This window comes from Macadamia integrifolia, chromosome 8, assembly GCF_013358625.1.
Source record: "Macadamia integrifolia cultivar HAES 741 chromosome 8, SCU_Mint_v3, whole genome shotgun sequence".
In the NCBI taxonomy this organism is placed as follows: domain Eukaryota; kingdom Viridiplantae; phylum Streptophyta; class Magnoliopsida; order Proteales; family Proteaceae; genus Macadamia; species Macadamia integrifolia.
This window is the reverse complement of record NC_056564.1, coordinates 10,937,774-10,954,304: the sequence shown is the minus strand read 5'-3', so window position 1 is coordinate 10,954,304 and position 16,531 is coordinate 10,937,774. Positions and strand designations below refer to the sequence as shown.

The 16,531-nt window shown below is 39.1% G+C and overlaps 2 protein-coding genes across 3 annotated transcripts in view; one reads left to right on the top strand and one right to left on the bottom strand.

Annotated features, from left to right (window-relative positions):
* Positions 1-7,576, bottom strand: part of LOC122085499 (paramyosin) — an 11,899-nt gene extending 4,323 nt beyond the window's left edge. Inside the window, exons 1-13 of one of the 2 annotated variants that reach the window (XM_042653956.1) lie at positions 7,389-7,576; positions 7,209-7,293; positions 7,046-7,083; positions 5,613-5,702; positions 5,449-5,502; positions 5,023-5,100; positions 4,880-4,948; positions 4,645-4,800; positions 4,455-4,560; positions 2,886-2,926; positions 2,079-2,168; positions 1,880-1,984; positions 366-545 (exon numbers count right to left, since the gene is read on the bottom strand). In XM_042653956.1, the coding sequence (XP_042509890.1) occupies positions 366-545; positions 1,880-1,984; positions 2,079-2,168; positions 2,886-2,926; positions 4,455-4,560; positions 4,645-4,800; positions 4,880-4,948; positions 5,023-5,100; positions 5,449-5,502; positions 5,613-5,702; positions 7,046-7,083; positions 7,209-7,293; positions 7,389-7,424 (1,128 nt within the window). In that variant the 5' untranslated portion in view covers positions 7,425-7,576. The remainder of the gene's footprint in view (positions 1-365; positions 546-1,879; positions 1,985-2,078; positions 2,169-2,885; positions 2,927-4,454; positions 4,561-4,644; positions 4,801-4,879; positions 4,949-5,022; positions 5,101-5,448; positions 5,503-5,612; positions 5,703-7,045; positions 7,084-7,208; positions 7,294-7,388) is intronic. The other variant, XM_042653955.1, reaches the window with a different exon arrangement.
* Positions 7,577-9,249: 1,673 nt separating this feature from the next.
* On the top strand, positions 9,250-16,303 carry LOC122085971 (protein NEDD1). Its single transcript, XM_042654596.1, has 11 exons — positions 9,250-9,408; positions 9,773-9,970; positions 10,070-10,182; positions 10,509-10,769; positions 10,887-10,991; positions 11,179-11,244; positions 11,413-11,634; positions 13,712-14,293; positions 14,864-15,487; positions 15,609-15,791; positions 15,876-16,303. Exons 2-11 carry the CDS (start codon positions 9,811-9,813, stop codon positions 15,981-15,983), a joined length of 2,424 nt encoding a protein of 807 aa, XP_042510530.1. The 5' UTR covers positions 9,250-9,408; positions 9,773-9,810; the 3' UTR covers positions 15,984-16,303.
* Positions 16,304-16,531: the final 228 nt, after the last annotated feature.

Sequence of the window (16,531 nt, the reverse complement as noted above, 5' to 3'; positions counted from 1 at the left end):
TTTTTTTTTTTTTTTTTTTTTTTTCCTGATAATGATTTGGCTTTGTTAATATATTTTCATAGTACCCAATGACAAAAAAAAATATGCTTCCCTCACTATAGCGGTCAATAGGTTAGGTTGAGGTCCACCACAACGCAGTTTTTGAGACAAAACTGGGCCATGGGGTACCCTCAACGTGTTAAGGCTGAAAAGCAAAAGGATGGGAACCAAGCCCAATCTTATGTACCCTCATATTTCTACCAAAATTTTGCTGTTGGTGGAGAGTAGCTCTGCTGCTTTCAAATGGCAATCAAATTCCTTTATCAGGAACGCTCAAACCCACAAAAAAAAAATTTGATTCTTCTATATTTGATTTAGGGCCTAACCTTGAGTGCGAGATGTTCTGCTGCATCTCCCTGCATTATTGACTCATGATCATTCTTATTAGCTTCCAACAAGCCACCCTGGACCTTCTTATCATTTGAAGGCTGGAGCCTAGCCTGTTCCATTCTTAATGTATCCAGCAAGCCACGAAGCTCTTCATTCTCCTTCAGACAGTTTTTAACCTGCAAGTTTTGATCAGGCAGAATGTATTTTGAGAAAACATTATAGACGTGCCAATTGAACAGCAGCATTTATAAGAATACCCAGATAACATTGCAAATTTGCAATAGAACAGATTTGCTCCAGTATTATTGAGATGAAAGGCAACACTAACGCAACAAGGTATCACATCAACCTGAAGCAAGAGTTGGGCAAGTGATGCAAATAACTAATCCAAGTGAGACATTATTGATGCAGCCAGTAGGAAGAAGGGGATATAGGCCTGATTCATCCCTGTTTTGGCCCTGTTCAGGTCAATTTCAAGAGGATTCTAGACAAAGTAGTCAAAGCGCTAGGCGACCCAAGGCGTTGGAGAGGGGGTCAAAAACTAAGGCGACACCATTGTAGGCAACCAAGGCAACCATCCAAAAAAAGGAGCCTGGATGCCTAGGCGGCGGTTTGACAACTATATTTCTAGCACCAGCAGCTTAGCAGCCTAGAGTTTCTATTTTTTGCAATTTAGTTTTTATTTCTGTTGCTATTGTTCTAGAAGTTTATTCTGTAGTTTCTAATTTGAGTTTGCCATTTACTAGCTTGGTGACTTATAATTACAATTCTGCCACTCTTTATTAGAAACACCAAATTAATTCCAGAACTGAGTTTTCTTTGGGATTAATTCCAGATCAGTCCTCATTAAGCTATTTCACTCAAAAAGGGGTTTTTAAGTTGTGCCTTAAATTACATTACTGCCATTGATTTGTTTAAATTGAATTATTTGTTAATTGTGGGCCCATAAGCGATCCAATTGCAATCTCTTGGAACCCGGATCCGAATCAACTGTTGCCATGCCCTCACTGATGACCTAATTTTAGGTCTGATCCAACCATTGGATTGTGCTCACTGTTTTGGGTTTTACATATGAAGTCCCAAGTTAGGCATGATGAACAGTGAATTTAAAGGAAATTGGCCATGATAATATTTTGAATTGATCCTGAATCCTGATGGAACTGCTATTTTTCTGCTCTCCTCTTTCTAGTGCTTCTTAAGCTTAGGATTTTGTTTTCCCTGCTTTCACATAACCGTATGACAAACCAAACATAAAATGCAACAGAAATTATAAATATGACCTAAGTAAGCATCCTCAGAACTAAATATGATGAAGAATAGCAAATTCAATCAAGGGCTCACCTTGGGCACCAGCTGCCCAAACACGGGTCCAGCCCAGGGCACCAAAGTCAGCACCTGATCAAAGTTGCTAGCACAGCACATATTCAGGCAGCAGCCCATACCAACAAAAGATAAAGATTTTAATTAATCAACCAACATTTTCTGTAGATCAACCAGCATTAAGTTCTACCTGGTTCTCCCACTGAACCACTACCCCCATAGCATCTTCATATGAGACCGAGAGATTGGAATTTTCCTCAAACAGCCTCTCTATTTCTGAAGATTGGGAATCAATCTGCCACCAGAATTAAGAAACAATGTGACTGGTAAGCATACATCCAAAATATCCAATCCAGCAAAGTTAACATATTACTATGAGCATACAATACCTCAATCAGAAGTTTCTGTCGACTATTTTCCAGTCTCTCAACCATCACTGCCATATCATGCAATTGCTGCTCAAGTTTCTCCTTCTCTTCCTGTGCATAAAAAAAAATTAAAAAATAAAAATAAAGAGAGAGAGAGAGAGAGAGAGAGAGAGAGAGAGAAGTAAATAAGAAACCCTAGGCGTAGTTGCACTCAATCCGCATGATACCAGCACCCATCGTGACAAAGTGTCACAGAAATAATTTTTGCAAGGGGAAAAAAAGATGTGTGTATAGCCCTAGGTCATTATAACAGTAGAGTTTCACACATGATGGCTGTGCACGAGGTAAATCATTCTGTCTAACCAATGGCCATATCTTGTAGTGTTGGCACAAATCAGTTAAACGCTCCCAATCATTAGAATTTCTTTTCTAGGCATCTACCAGAACTTTACTATTCATAACATAATTTTAAAGATCTGTACTGGTATTGGATGGGAGTCATGGGACCAGTCCGATCTATCATACCTAGTGGATTGGCTGATCCATTAGCAGTATCAGGCTCTTCTCTTACTGGATTCGCTGATCCTTTGTGATCCGGATCAGTATCAGTTTAGGAACAATCCACACTTTGACACTGGCGCACTAAGTTAAAGACGTATATGGAATCCAGGGATCGCCAATTAATTGGATGCTCCACAATCCAGATTAATGAACAAACACTACCAGTTTGGTGGTGGAAAAAATTGCATCAATAATCATTATACTATGGTGGTACCAGAGATATGGCAATAATTTCGCACAAATTTATCATTCTAGGATGACTCTCACCAGAGAAAAAACCTTGCGAGCTGCTTCCTCCAAGGCTTCTTCTGCATCACAAAAAATTAGCAAACTGAGACAGTTTCTAAACTGCAATAATATGATGTATTTTTCAGAAAAACAAGTACTTTTAATACTTCCAATTGACATAACAAGTTCAAGCTAAATTCTTTGATATTCAATAGAAGCAAATCGAAATCGAAATCGAAGATGAGCCAGAATCAGATAAGGCTTGTTCTTGGAAGAACTTTATCGGCAGTTTTACAGACAATTAGAGAACCATTATATGGGAGAAAAGAAAGGTTATCTAGATACATGTTGGCACCCACATTTTGTTTCTTGTAATGGTCTTAATATATTTTCTAAGTACTAAGTAGCTTAATTTTGCAAGCTATACCTTTTTTCCTTTTTGAGTACATTCAGACCTTGTATATTTTTTTCAAAAGAGTTAAGAGAGATTTTTGTAACAGATCAATAATGATAATTCATGCTCAGGTTGGGTATTTCAGTTCAGGTCAATTTCAGACCGACAAAAAATGGATACTAAGCAAAAAAAAAGGTGATTTTTGTCTTCAACCAGCCAAACCCAAAATCAGCCTGTCTAACCCCTTCATTACCTTATTACTTACCTTTTGCTGGAATTCTTTCCCCCATGTTTTATCATATTCATGACACTTTTTGTTGTTTCATATCATTTCAGGTCAGGTCATGCCAACCTGAATACAACCCATTCATCAAACAAGTCTTGTTCAGGTTAGGGATTCTTTATCAAACTGTGTTCATGTCATGCCACTTGATCTGTTTATAATAAGATTGTGTGCTTGTTGGGTCAAGAAATTTTGTGGCATACAGTGACCAGTGTCCTGACATAACTGACACACTCCATCAGTAGGCCTATCCAGATGATTGATCACCAACTGGACTTTACATACTGATGAATCTGCCAAATGTAGATCAATCCGAACTGGCTCACTAAGAACAGTATGCCTCTGAATTATCATACTTTCTCCTGATACAAAATGACACAAGTGAAGGACAGAAGGAAGAAGCGAAGGAAGGACAAAGATGACTGGTACTGAAGTGGTGAAAAAGGACTTGAAACCTTAACAGCATCTGCGATCTTAAATAGAGAGGAACTGTGGGAAAAAAAAACATATACAGGAAACAAGTTAGTTGAGATCATAATTAGTTGAGCTGGGTTCACCATACAATCGGACACTCTACACTGACAAGTCTACGGTCTACCACAGCTAGAGCAATTGGGATCAGCTTACGGAGAACAAAAAACCTCTGCATTATCATACTTTCTATTGAAACAAAATGATACAAGGAACAGACATGAGAAAGGCCAAAGATGACCAGGGTTGAAGCGGTGAGAAAGGAAATGAACTGGAATGGTGAATCAAGATCCATCTACTGGACTTCAAATAGTAGGCATAAAGTTTATTTTCCTTCTTTTTCAGAGGCTCAAAGGAGAAGCGGAGAAAGGGGTTAGAATGAGATAAGGTTTAGTTGAGCTGAGCTGACTATACCAACTCATATAACGAATATGCCACTAAAGACATTTATCGGAGGTACCTGAGGCCTTTTTAGATAGAGCTGCAAGTCTCTCTTCCAATGCAGAAGTTCGAGCTTGCTCCTCCGCTAATCTCTGTTGTTCTTGCTGCCTCAATACCAACTCTTGCTGTAATTTTGAGCAACCATGAGAAACACATAAATACATCATCTCAAGGATGCAATCTGAAAATGCCAATATACAGATACTCACTTGTAACTCAGATTTCAGAGAATCCAACTCCTTTTCCATGGCTTGCAAATGATCTGGAGAGTTACCCATTGAGGGGATGCTACTAAGTGGATTCATCATTGCTTGTTGCTGCATCGAATTTAATTCCGACCTCAGCGACGCTGCATCTTCCTCAGCCTAGCAAAGGAGAACCCATAAGCAAAAGAACAGCCTTTGACATGCTTTTAGAATCTTAACAGAAAAATCACTTGCATACTCTGTATTGTTCCTCTTCTGCCTCTTTCAAGCGTTTCTTCATCGTCCGAAGCTGTGCTGAGAGGTCCTCCTACACTAAAATATCAGAGATTGTGGATGAAGAACAGAAACAAAAAATAAATTGAAAATTTGTATGGTAAGTACCCGTGCAACAACTGCAGCATCTTTTTCCATCACAGCATCCCTGAGAGCTTTCCTAAGAGATGGCAAACTGTTCTGTTCCTGCAATTAAGCACAAACCAAAAAAAGGAAAGAATAGGAGGAGGTGAACATTTCTGAATTTCTATGAGCCAAAAAAAACTGAAATGACAAGTTGGCTTCCAGGTATGTTGTCAATGAAAAGCAGTACAAATGGCACATATAGAAAAGATGGGATGGGACCCACCATTCCGTCAATGCCACTTAAGAGATATGCTTTGTTCTATTCTAGCTGATCATATATTTTATTGGGTTCCATGCCTCATATAGATGCAACTTATTACACCAATACTGCATTGACCATGCAGTCCACTGGGAAGATCACCTCATTTTCTTAAGCAACAGGAAGGAAATTAAAGCCCCAGAGCTTACCAGATCATTTGGACGCTTCAGCAGTGTATCATTCTCAGCTTCCTTTGCTTGAAGCTGAAAGCATGAGATGATAAATTTTCAGAACATCTTATATCCAACTTTTATTGGCATCAAATAGTAAATCTAAGGGTAAATCTAAGGGGCCTAAATCCAATAACACATACCTTAGATGTTAATGTCTTGTTCTCTTCCTCTAATTCTGCGTTCCTCTTCTCGAGATCTTTAAGCTGAGAAACCAGACCATATATGTCCTTCTGCAGTATTTTTGAGTTTTAATGAAAAGAAAAACCATCAATAACTTGGTGTTTCAGTAGTCATAGCAACACGCAATTATTATTTCTATCGTCCCAATTCAACCTCGGTCTAGAGTTCTCCTCAATAGACCATTCCAGCTCACCACAAAGTCTACTTTATGTGCCTCCAAATAATTACCGGAAGACGGTTCCCCACGACATCAGTGTTTGGGGGAATTCGCACGCCACACCAGTGGCAGTGTGGAAGAGGAATCATCCATATATGGCCCGGCCCACATGGCTAGAGAAAGAGAGAGGAAATAATAAAGAACCCCATGTGAGAGGGAAATAGTACTCTGGCATCATGGCAGTTCTTTTCCCATAATAAAAATTCAAGCCAACTAATAAAGGTTGACTACACAAGTCTTGTTGTCCAATCCCAATCATCCAGACAATGTCAGATTGCCCGTGCCATCTTCAACTTCTTAAGTACAAGTTACGTTTTGGCCTTCCCCTCGTCCTTTCAAGACCTTTAACTCGCTTCATTCTAATGGAGCACTCATCAGCTAGTCAGCTACAACCCTATGTCAACTTTCACTTTGTCACCTATGGCTCTAGCAAATCCATTTATTTCTAGCTACAACCTTCAACTCGGGCCTCGGGCCACTCAGTCAGCTGTGCATTCACAAATCAGCCAAAATCAATTTGTGAACTTCTTGTGTTTTCCTTCCACTCAAATAAATTTGTGCTATAGTTTTATTGTAGTTTAAGTCTCATTCTCAATAAAATCTAATATTTTTTTACTTGAATCGCATCCCAATATGATACATGAATTGGTATAACTTCTTTCTTTGGGTAGAAAGAATTGGTATATAAGGAGGAGTGATCTGTTCCAGATAAAAGGATCTAGAAGAACTACGGGCAGGCCAAAAATGACCATAGGAGAAGTATTGAGGAAAGACATGCACAGATTAGGCCTTGCCCCAAGTATGACCTTGAATAGGGTGGATTGGAGGACCAAGATCCATGTAATGGACCCCATCTAACTGTGTTATACTTCGTTACAGCTTTTGTGATCTATTTCCTTTCACTTTTACATTTTCCTTTTCCTTGTCTTTGTCCTCGGATCCATATAGCCCAACCATTAAGTTGAGATAAGGCATTTTGTTATTGTTGTTGTTGTAAAGAATTGGTATATAACTTGACAATATTCTTTTCACAAAAAAAAAATCAGTTTAAAAGACTTAACCTGTCCGGATTAAATGAGACTAGGTAGAGATTCGTGGCAGACTTCAACAAGCTAATAGACACAATCTGATAAACTTAATAAATTGAAATCAAAACGTCAAGAGAGCCAGTCTTACCTCGGAAAGTTGATTCCCGCTCTCCGATTTAGGTATCCCTACATTAAACAAAAAATGTGAATACAAATTTTAAGAAAGAAAGAAAAACACTAGGCAATGGATATTGATATTCAAAATAAAAATAAAAATAAAATAAAATTTGAGAAACAATGAGATGATTTACCAGGTTGATTCGAGGCTTCCAGATCTGATGTAGAAGAAGTTTTGCTTAACCTCTCTGCAGCTCTCTTCTGACGGATCTCCTCCAACTGAAAATTGACGATTATGGGAAAAAAAAAAAATTAGAGAAGAAAATATGCAAATAATTGAATGAAGACGAAGATGATTGCGACGGGATCTATACTGTTCGTCGTCCTAGAGAAGCATGACGAGACTCCATCACTGAAATAAACAAAATATTAATTCAGAGGTCGCCTGAAAGTATTTCCCGTTTCCTTTCCCGTTTTACGCTCGCTCACGCCCAAGATCAGCGCCCCGAATCCCGATCGACGGAAATCCTCGGCCAGGGCTTTCAATTTTCACTACCGCCTTATGCTATTTGCCACGTCATTCTTAAGGTTGTTTTGTTTGGACAACCAATAAAAAATAGAGGGGAAAAGTGTTTGTAATGGCGTGGGCCAATGGAACCGTATGAGAAAGCATCAATAGAGACGTCTTTTTTTTTGTTTCCATTTTGTGAGGGCTGGTGGGTCATTTCGCCCCCTGTTCTAATCGCATGGTCACATTCTCTTAACAGAAATTTTTTTTCCCATAAAACAATGAAGAGGGTATGCCTTTCTGAAGCTAGCACCTCGGCGAATGGGGGTATGAGAGTCATTTTGACAGGGGAAGGAGAGATTGGGCACGTAGTTAAGCAAAATATGAGAAAAGACCTTATATGTTGTTAGGTTTACAGCCATCTCACAGTCTCTCAGTGTCCCTATTTAATGAATCGTCCCCAATTGATGGGGTGTGCAGAAACCAAGAATAGCAACGGCCAATCTCTTACCAAATAAGTAAGGGCAATATTGTTGCATGGTCAGGTAGTCTTGCACCAGTTTGGGGTCAGTGAGAGTACCGTAAAGGCATACATATGGATAGGAGTTTTTTATAAGTGGTAGGGGTGATAATTTCATGCATGTGTTTGAGCACAAGGGCTGCACAATCCGGCAATTTCTTTTCCCCTAGGAATTACAATACATCATAAGGCAAAAAAACCCTACCAAAAACACTAGACATGTGAGCCAATGAGAGCACGGGTAGAAGCATTTTCAACGTACACAAAGTGCGGCAACATGGTTATCTCACGCATGCTATGTCGAGGCGTTTCCTACTCCAAATCGACAAGGTCCTTTTTCCCTGAGTAATAATAAAAGTTTGAGACAGGGATAGATATACTATCCACATGCAATGGAATCCTCCATGCTCACTTTGTACTAATGATGAGAGAGGAGAGGGCGTATATATAATAGATTTTTCATTTTTTTTGTTAGATGGGAAATATTGATCGCTACCATGCTAGAGCACAGGTTCCCACCAACGAGGGAAAAAAAGCCAAAGGAAAAAGAATGTGGGATCCAGAGGTAACTGAGAGGGCACGCACAAGGATCCGCACATTTGCATCATGAAAAATCTTTTCCTATCTTTTTTTCCCTACAAAGAAATGACTGCCCCACCCCTCGTGAAAGACAGAAACCTACTCATATTAATGTTTTTTCATGTGCTCCCAACACGAGGCCATGCTGTCTTTCAGGGTTTACTAGTACGATAATATGGAGTCTATGGATTGGGAGGCCACCAATAATATCCAGTCCATTTTGAACTTTGAAGACGTCAAATAGCATCGATACATGATTAAGAAAAAACATCATTTCCAACGCAACATTCAACATATGGGAGGACTTTGGGAAGAATCGTGATCCTTTGTTGTGTGAAAAGGACTGTAGCGTAGATCCAAAGGATGAGAACACCTTGGGATGTATGCACATGCCTTGGACTATGTGTTTGGAGGCTCCCAGCCCTTAGATTTGCTCTGCCCTATAGCGCGCTACAGACAAGCCCGATTCTCTGACCTATCAAAAGTATTCAAAGGAGTATGAAAAGAAATTTTGAAAATGGATTTTGTGAAGCAAAAGTGCCAAAGCAGCCAAACACATGTAAAACAGCCCAAGTACATAAACTACTTATCGACCTATTTCGATTTATTTATTTATTTTTATTTTTTTGGTGAAAAGCTATTTCGATTTTCAAGTTATGTAAAAACACATTTGGCTCTCTGCACTTTCAAATCTCCCTCACTCACCCACTGGTAGGGTTGCGAACATCCTCAAAGTCCTGAGAGGCCTAAACCTGAGGCAAAGAAGAAAGCGGCAGCGTCATCAAAGGTACCCTTCTACAATGCTTTATATGCTCCTACATGTTCTTCTGTAGAATTAATTTACTGTTCACTCATCACTGTTAAATCGCAATGTTTAATTTCGTGCTCAGACTATCCAATCTAAAGTATTTCATCTGAAAAATGTTCTTTAATGTTGGTTTTCGGGATCCCGTTTGCTGAAAAAAGAGAGTGCAGATTTCGCTTTTTTTCTCCTCGACCCACTTCAAATCAGGGCATTTGAGTTAAATCCCCTTACAAATTTCGAGTTTCCTCCTCCCCTGGGGCAGTGGGTTTGGGAAATTCAGATTTCGTTATTTATTTTCCATTGATTTTGCACGATTGTTGCGTAAAATTTTGAGTATTATGGTTAGGAGGGGCAAGTCCGTCTTGAAGAATCGCAGAAAGCAGGATGATGAGCTTCAATGATCCATCAACGGCTCTCCTAGCAGCTTGTGGTGGCGACACTGTTAAGATTTTTGATGTTTCTGTGGACCCAGGTGATCCCTGCACATTAAGCTACACACCTTCGCCGGGGTCCCAAGTGAATTCAGTGAAATGGAATCACACCAGTAAGTTACAACCCCCATTCCCAGGTTCTTTATTTCTTAAAGTTATTAGGTTTAATTAGTTCCTCTTTGATGTATTGCTCATATGTCGCATCCTTGCAGACTTGGTTGTTGCGAGTGCTGGAGATGATAAAAAGATCTCACTGTGGAGGAAAAATGGGCAAAGCATGGGGACGATTCCAGTTTCTGGAAGTGACAGTGGAGACAATATTGATGTAATTCAACTAAGTGCAGCTTCTTATCTGTATATAAAACTGATTGAGTTTTGTTATGGTAATTGATACTTGGACTGAATAGTCTGAGTACGCATTAATTCAACTCGACCTTAAAAGACATATACACTCTATAGTCTCTACAACTGTTAAATCCAGTTCAACAATTCCAAATACAACTCGACCTTAAAAGACATATACACTCTATAGTCTCTACAACTGTTAAATCCAGTTCAACAATTCCAAATACATCCTTCTGCAGATTTGATATGGGAGACATATTTCTACATAATGCACTAATTTCTATTAGAATATGTTGCTTATTGTAGGAATCAATAGCGGCAATTAGCTTTAGCAGTAAAAGCTCTAGGTATATCTGCTCTGGAGGCAGTGGTCAAGTTGTAAGAATATGGGATTTGCAAAGGAAAAGGTGTATCAAGTGGTTGAAGGGCCACACAGATACAATTACGGGTGCAATGTACAATTGCAAAGATGAGTACTTGGCCTCCATTAGTATGAAGGGGGATCTTATTCTTCATAACCTCAGTTCTGGAGCGAGGGTTGCTGAACTCAAGGACCCCAAGGAGCAGGTTGTTTGGTCGATCAGAGCTTTGAATGTAGCATTTCATTCTAACTACAATGAATTTGGATGTTGGTGTTTTTCAACCAATGAGTCCTAATTGTTTGTTAATGATTTTGAAGGCCAGGTACTGAGAGTGCTTGATTACTCTCGTATCAGCCGACATCTTTTGGTTACGGCAGGAGATGATGGATCTGTGCATCTGTGGGATACAACTGGCCGCAGTCCGAAGGTTTTCCAATAAATCCTCTGATGTTTAAATTCATAATTAAGTTCAGACGACTTGAAATGCTCATGCTGGTTACATAGTTTGATGTAATTTCTTCAATGAGTGATGAATTTTATTGTGCATCATTTAATTCATACATGTTATGGAATTGGAATCCATGTTTGTTGAATGACTGATTTGCTTCTGTCAGATTTCTTGGTCAAAGCAGCATTCTGCACCAACAACTGGTGTTAGCTTCTCACCATCAAATGACAAGGTTGCTCTGTGTTTTGAAATTTCCCGTTCACTCAGTTACTTACCCCCCCCCCAAATTTGTTTCTTTTAAAATTCTAATCTGTAGAATTGTTTATATTTTTTAAAATTCAAAATTATTAAAAACTGGTTTAAAATAGTGTGCATATCTTTCGCCTACCTCTTGTAACAGATAATTGCTAGCGTTGGTCTGGATAAAAAGTTGTATACTTTTGATTCCAGTACTAAAAGACCTGCAAATTGCATTCCTTATGAGGCACCATTCTCTTCATTGGCATTTAGAGATGATGGTTGGATACTGGCGGCAGGCACAAGCAGTGGGCGGGTTGTATTCTATGATGTTCGTGGAAAACCGCAGCCGTTCACTGTTCTTCGTGCGTATGGTAGCTCAGAGGTATTTTCCCCCCTTTTCAAACTTTTGGTGGAAACTGTGTTTTCATTGAGAATTCTGTAATCCAGGAACTGGCAATGTGTTTCAAATTTCCTGTGTTTTCATGTTTCATTCTGGCATTTGCATGCATGTAATGTAACTATACGGTTACAGGATTCCTATTCCCTAAGTTTTACTAAGGGAAGCAATGATACGAACTAGACAATATTTCTTGCCTTCTTACCTCTGAGAATTGAATAACTCGTTGGGTTCCCCCCTCTGCTGCCAAAGAACTCTATTACTGTATTAGAACCCATCATTTGGTGGGATCATGTTGGGGAAATTTTGTGTGTGAAATGACCTCATCATCATCATCATCAAAAGCTCATCCACCGTCTTGTATTACAAAACTTCTGTCTATAGGGGCAATTTCACATGCTCCTACATTCTCATATTACAGTGTTAGTCAATCCATCATCATCATCAAAAGCTCATCCACCGTCTTGTATTACAAAACTTCTGTCTATAGGGGCAATTTCACATGCTCCTACATTCTCATATTACAGTGTTAGTCAATCTCCATAGTCTAGTTAATCAGATTTTTTTTTTTTTAATTCTTCAACACACTCCAAGTATGTTAACTTGAATTTTAAGCCAAAACAACTAAATCTGATACTGACCTGGACAGATTTGTTTTCCACCTCCAAGAAGATTGGTTGAGTTTAGATGTGTTTGTGTTTGATACCATTTTCTGTCCTGTCTTTACCTGACAAATAATCTGGTTAGAGCATGTCCAATACTTCTATGAGGTATGAGGTATGCAGATTTCTACTGCAGCTCTTTTGATAGCAGACCCAGTTTAGACAGTCCCAAGGGAAACATAAGGTTGAGTTCTATTTTTTGACAAGTTAATTGATGTGCCCAACAAGAAATGTTATAGGTTTTTGTATTACGGGTGTGATGCTAGGTCAAGAGTCTTTCCACAATGATAGGCTATTTTTGCCCAACATATTCGTAGATGCGTTGGTTTCAAACTGTGTTTTCATATTGGAAGGATACTTGGTTGCATTATACTGAAAGTTACACTTCCTTTTTTCTCATTATTCAATAGTTAAAAGCATATGATCTTTACCCTCGTGATTCTTTAATCATGTCAGTTTGCTAAAAAATCTGTTCTTTTTTCCATTCCTTGTGTGTTGCAATTCACCACCTGAGTTGAATCTGGTTTACCTTCCTGTTTATGCTGTCATGGGGTAGGGGATGAATTCTTTTGTTATTTACAAATGAGGACATCTGCTGTTAAACTATGTTAAAGCCCCTCCTTTCTGATGATGTTGTGCTTAATCCCCAAAATTATATTCCAGAAAAGCCTGTCTTATCACTTTGGTCCTGTTACTTGATTACATTACTCTTAAGGGTCTGAACTGTTCCTGAAATTACGAAATTGCCATTCATCTTTCTATTTGAGAACTTCATCACTTTTGTGGGCCTATAGGGACCCATAAGCAGGGTTTTGTGACACAGGGCTGCAGTAATGAACCATGTAATCGTAATGTTGTTTCTTTAATATTTATCTGGAACTCTCTAGTGATGAGGGGTTGGGTTGTGTGAAAGTTGTTCCACATAATTCTTTCTTGCAGATGTAGAGGATGATGCATCCTACACCCTCAAATATATTTCCATAATCTGCCATCTGCCCTCCCTCCCCCCAACCCCACCCCCCCCCCCCAAAAAAAAAAAAAAAAAGATGCTGTAAATGTGGTTCAAAAGTGAGGGTTCATGTCGTAGGCAGTTTGATAATGCCTAGTTAGGCTGTGCTCCATCAAAGAGGCTCTCTCCCCCTAATGATTTAGAGTCAACAATTTTTGGCTGTCCTCAGAATGTGGATTTGTTTGGGAATTATGAGTAATGATTCTCATCACTATTATATGTCTGTCAGTTGTACACATAGTTTTGTGTATTTGTAGTCAGAAAAGTATCTGAATATTATGCTTAACCAGTAATCTATTTGGGCTGCACAATGTTGTCTACTGTCACTGATTTGATAGATACGGCTTCATTTCATCTTTTGCTGATAATAGTCGCTTCCAATTTTTGGCAGGCTGTTACAAGTTTATGTTGGCAACGGTCAAAACCCATTACTATCAATGAAAGTAATTGTAATGCTGAGATTGCACTTCTGGGAGGTGCTGGGGAAGATTCAATCCTTATGCCTGATCCACTTCCTTCTGTGACATCATCAAGCCTTTCTCTTGTCACAGCAGTTCCTGTTTCTCGAAATCCTGGCCGTTCTAGTTCCTTTGTTGATTCATCTTCTCTTATGCCAACCGGCAGTGGATCTACATCAAGCACATTGTACTCATCTAACGCAGAGGAAACACCAAACCGAAATCATCTCTGGACTGGTGCAGCTTTGTCTAGATTACAAGCTCCTCGAACTAGTTATAACTTCAAGGATGATATGGAAGTATTCTCTCCACTTGTGGATGTTCAGCCAATTACACCTTCACTTGATAAGTTGTGGGATGATCATGAAGAGGGAAAGAAGGATAATGTATTTGTTGATAAGAAACCTGCATCTCTATTGTCCTCTACATCCAGTAGAAGATATCCTTTTACAGAGGACGGTGGAAATATTCCCCATCCAATCTCTGATTGGAAATTTAGTTCCATATCCGGACAGGTTAGATTTCCATTTCTTAATTCCGCTGAAAGCAACTACTTTTCTTTCTGTACTTCTTCATTATTTATGACTAGTTATACTTTTTACTACTTTTAATCAAAAGGAAACTCAAATCTGTGTTTTTATGCATGAACTTGTACAGATGGACAGACCTAATCTTGCTACATTTACTTACTGGACCATTGATGTACTAGTTATATCATGAAGTCTTTCTTCCCTTGCCCCCCTCCACAACCTCATTCTTTGCTACATGTACCTGTCACATGAATTTTGGGCCGTGGGACATGTATGGATGGGCTCAGATTGTTTGTAACTGGAAGCCATATACATTGTATGGTATTGAAGGCAAACATTTTACCCATGCATAAAAATGTTTATCCTTACAATTTACAATACAATAGTTATGGGATTCATGTATATTCTGTCTGCATGGTTGACTGGGACCTCTATTGGATGGCGCTAGCAATCTCGAGGTTGGAGACCTGGTGGTCCAATGCTAACAATGCCCATTGAAAGAAAAATATATATTTTATTTGCTGATAATGCCCTAATTAGATCTTCTTCATGCAGGATGATGCTCGATCTTCCTCATCACAGTCAACTGCTACACCTGTTGCCTCTTCCAAGAGTGAAGAGTCTTCTACTACCCCTCCTGAAGTTTGGGGTGGTGAGGCATTGCATGATAAATTTAACCACCATCGTCAAGCTGGTATATTGCCATCTCGCTTTGGATCATTGATGTCAGGATCCATCACATCGACTTCCATTTTATCTGGCTTACAAGATTCATCCTTGCCCACAAGCTTTACAAGTATGAGTTCCCTAGCAAATGCAAACCTGAACTATCCAAACCTGAGAGCAAGAGATACCTCTTCCAGCCAAGAAACATCTTTGGGATTACCAGAACATGTTCGTTTTGGTTCTCTCTCTATGTCCCAGGGGACAAAAGGCATTGCAGCACAGGCTAATGTGGAGCTTCCTGTGTCAACATCTCTGGCCCTCCCTCGAAGATTTTCCACTTACGCAGAGAGAATAAGTACCACTCCCTCCTTCAGTGATGGAGCAGCCCTTGCAACAGGTTCACCAAAGGCCAAAAAAACAGGAGCTGAAACCAGGGAAGAGCTTATAAACAGTTTCTTGTCGAGGTCGGAGATACAAGGAACCACAGGATCAGGAATTCATCCAGTAATAAATGTATGGAGTCAGATTTTCTTCTTCTTATTAGTCTTGCTTTTATTTATTTGTTTGAAGCTATTTTTCATGTCTTAATGGATGTTTGTGGATAGGGTTAAAAAGTCTGGTATCTTGTTAACAGGGAGAAACATCACAACCCCAGAGAATACCATCTCAGCTGGATACACAGCAGGGAACCTCTTCATTTACACTTCAACTGGTTCAGCGCACTCTTGAGGAGACGCTAGCATCAGTCCAGAAATCCATCCATGAGGATATGAGGAACCTTCATATTGAGATATTGAGGCAATTTCATTTACAAGAGGTATGACTTGGGTGATTGCTTTTCACCTTATTTTTTCTTTCCGTTTCTCTCACGGCTCAGTTTTTCTGATGGGATCATTTACAGATGGAGATGACAAGTGTAATGAACTCAATTCTTGAAAAGCAAGCAGAGTTGACGAAAGAAGTCCAGTCTCTACGGAAAGAAAATCAGCAACTTCGTCAGTTGCTTTGAACATCGATTGAAGATTGTTACCCAATTCTGATATTCATTTTTGAGATTGTTTTATGGGATAGTTCATTCATAGATTCACAGTTCACATATGGTTTGTGCTTATCAGCTTATTGATAAATGGGAAGATTTGAATGAAGTTGTTTTCCAGCTCCGAGGGCCAGGTGTGCTGGACTGGTGATTCTTATTTACAGAAGGAAGGTTGTTTATTCCAGAAAAAGAAAAAAAAATTGTACATGCCTTGGAGTTTATCAACTTTGTGTTGTTGCTGTCTGATTTTGATTTGTAAATCGCTTTTGCATTCATCATCTATATTTGAAAGTGACCACTCTTTTTTTCCCCCTTTTTTTTTTTCTTTCTCTGGTGTGGGTGGGATTATATTTATTAGAATAGTTTGCAACCTGTCAAAGCCACGGACGGAAGACTTATGAGCATTGCACTCAATTTTTATTATTTAAACTATGAGAGCTTTCAAGAAATCCTTTTCTAAGGCTGTGTTGCACGGACATGGAAGTGAACGGAAGTAAAATCAGTTTTAAAAATAGAAATAG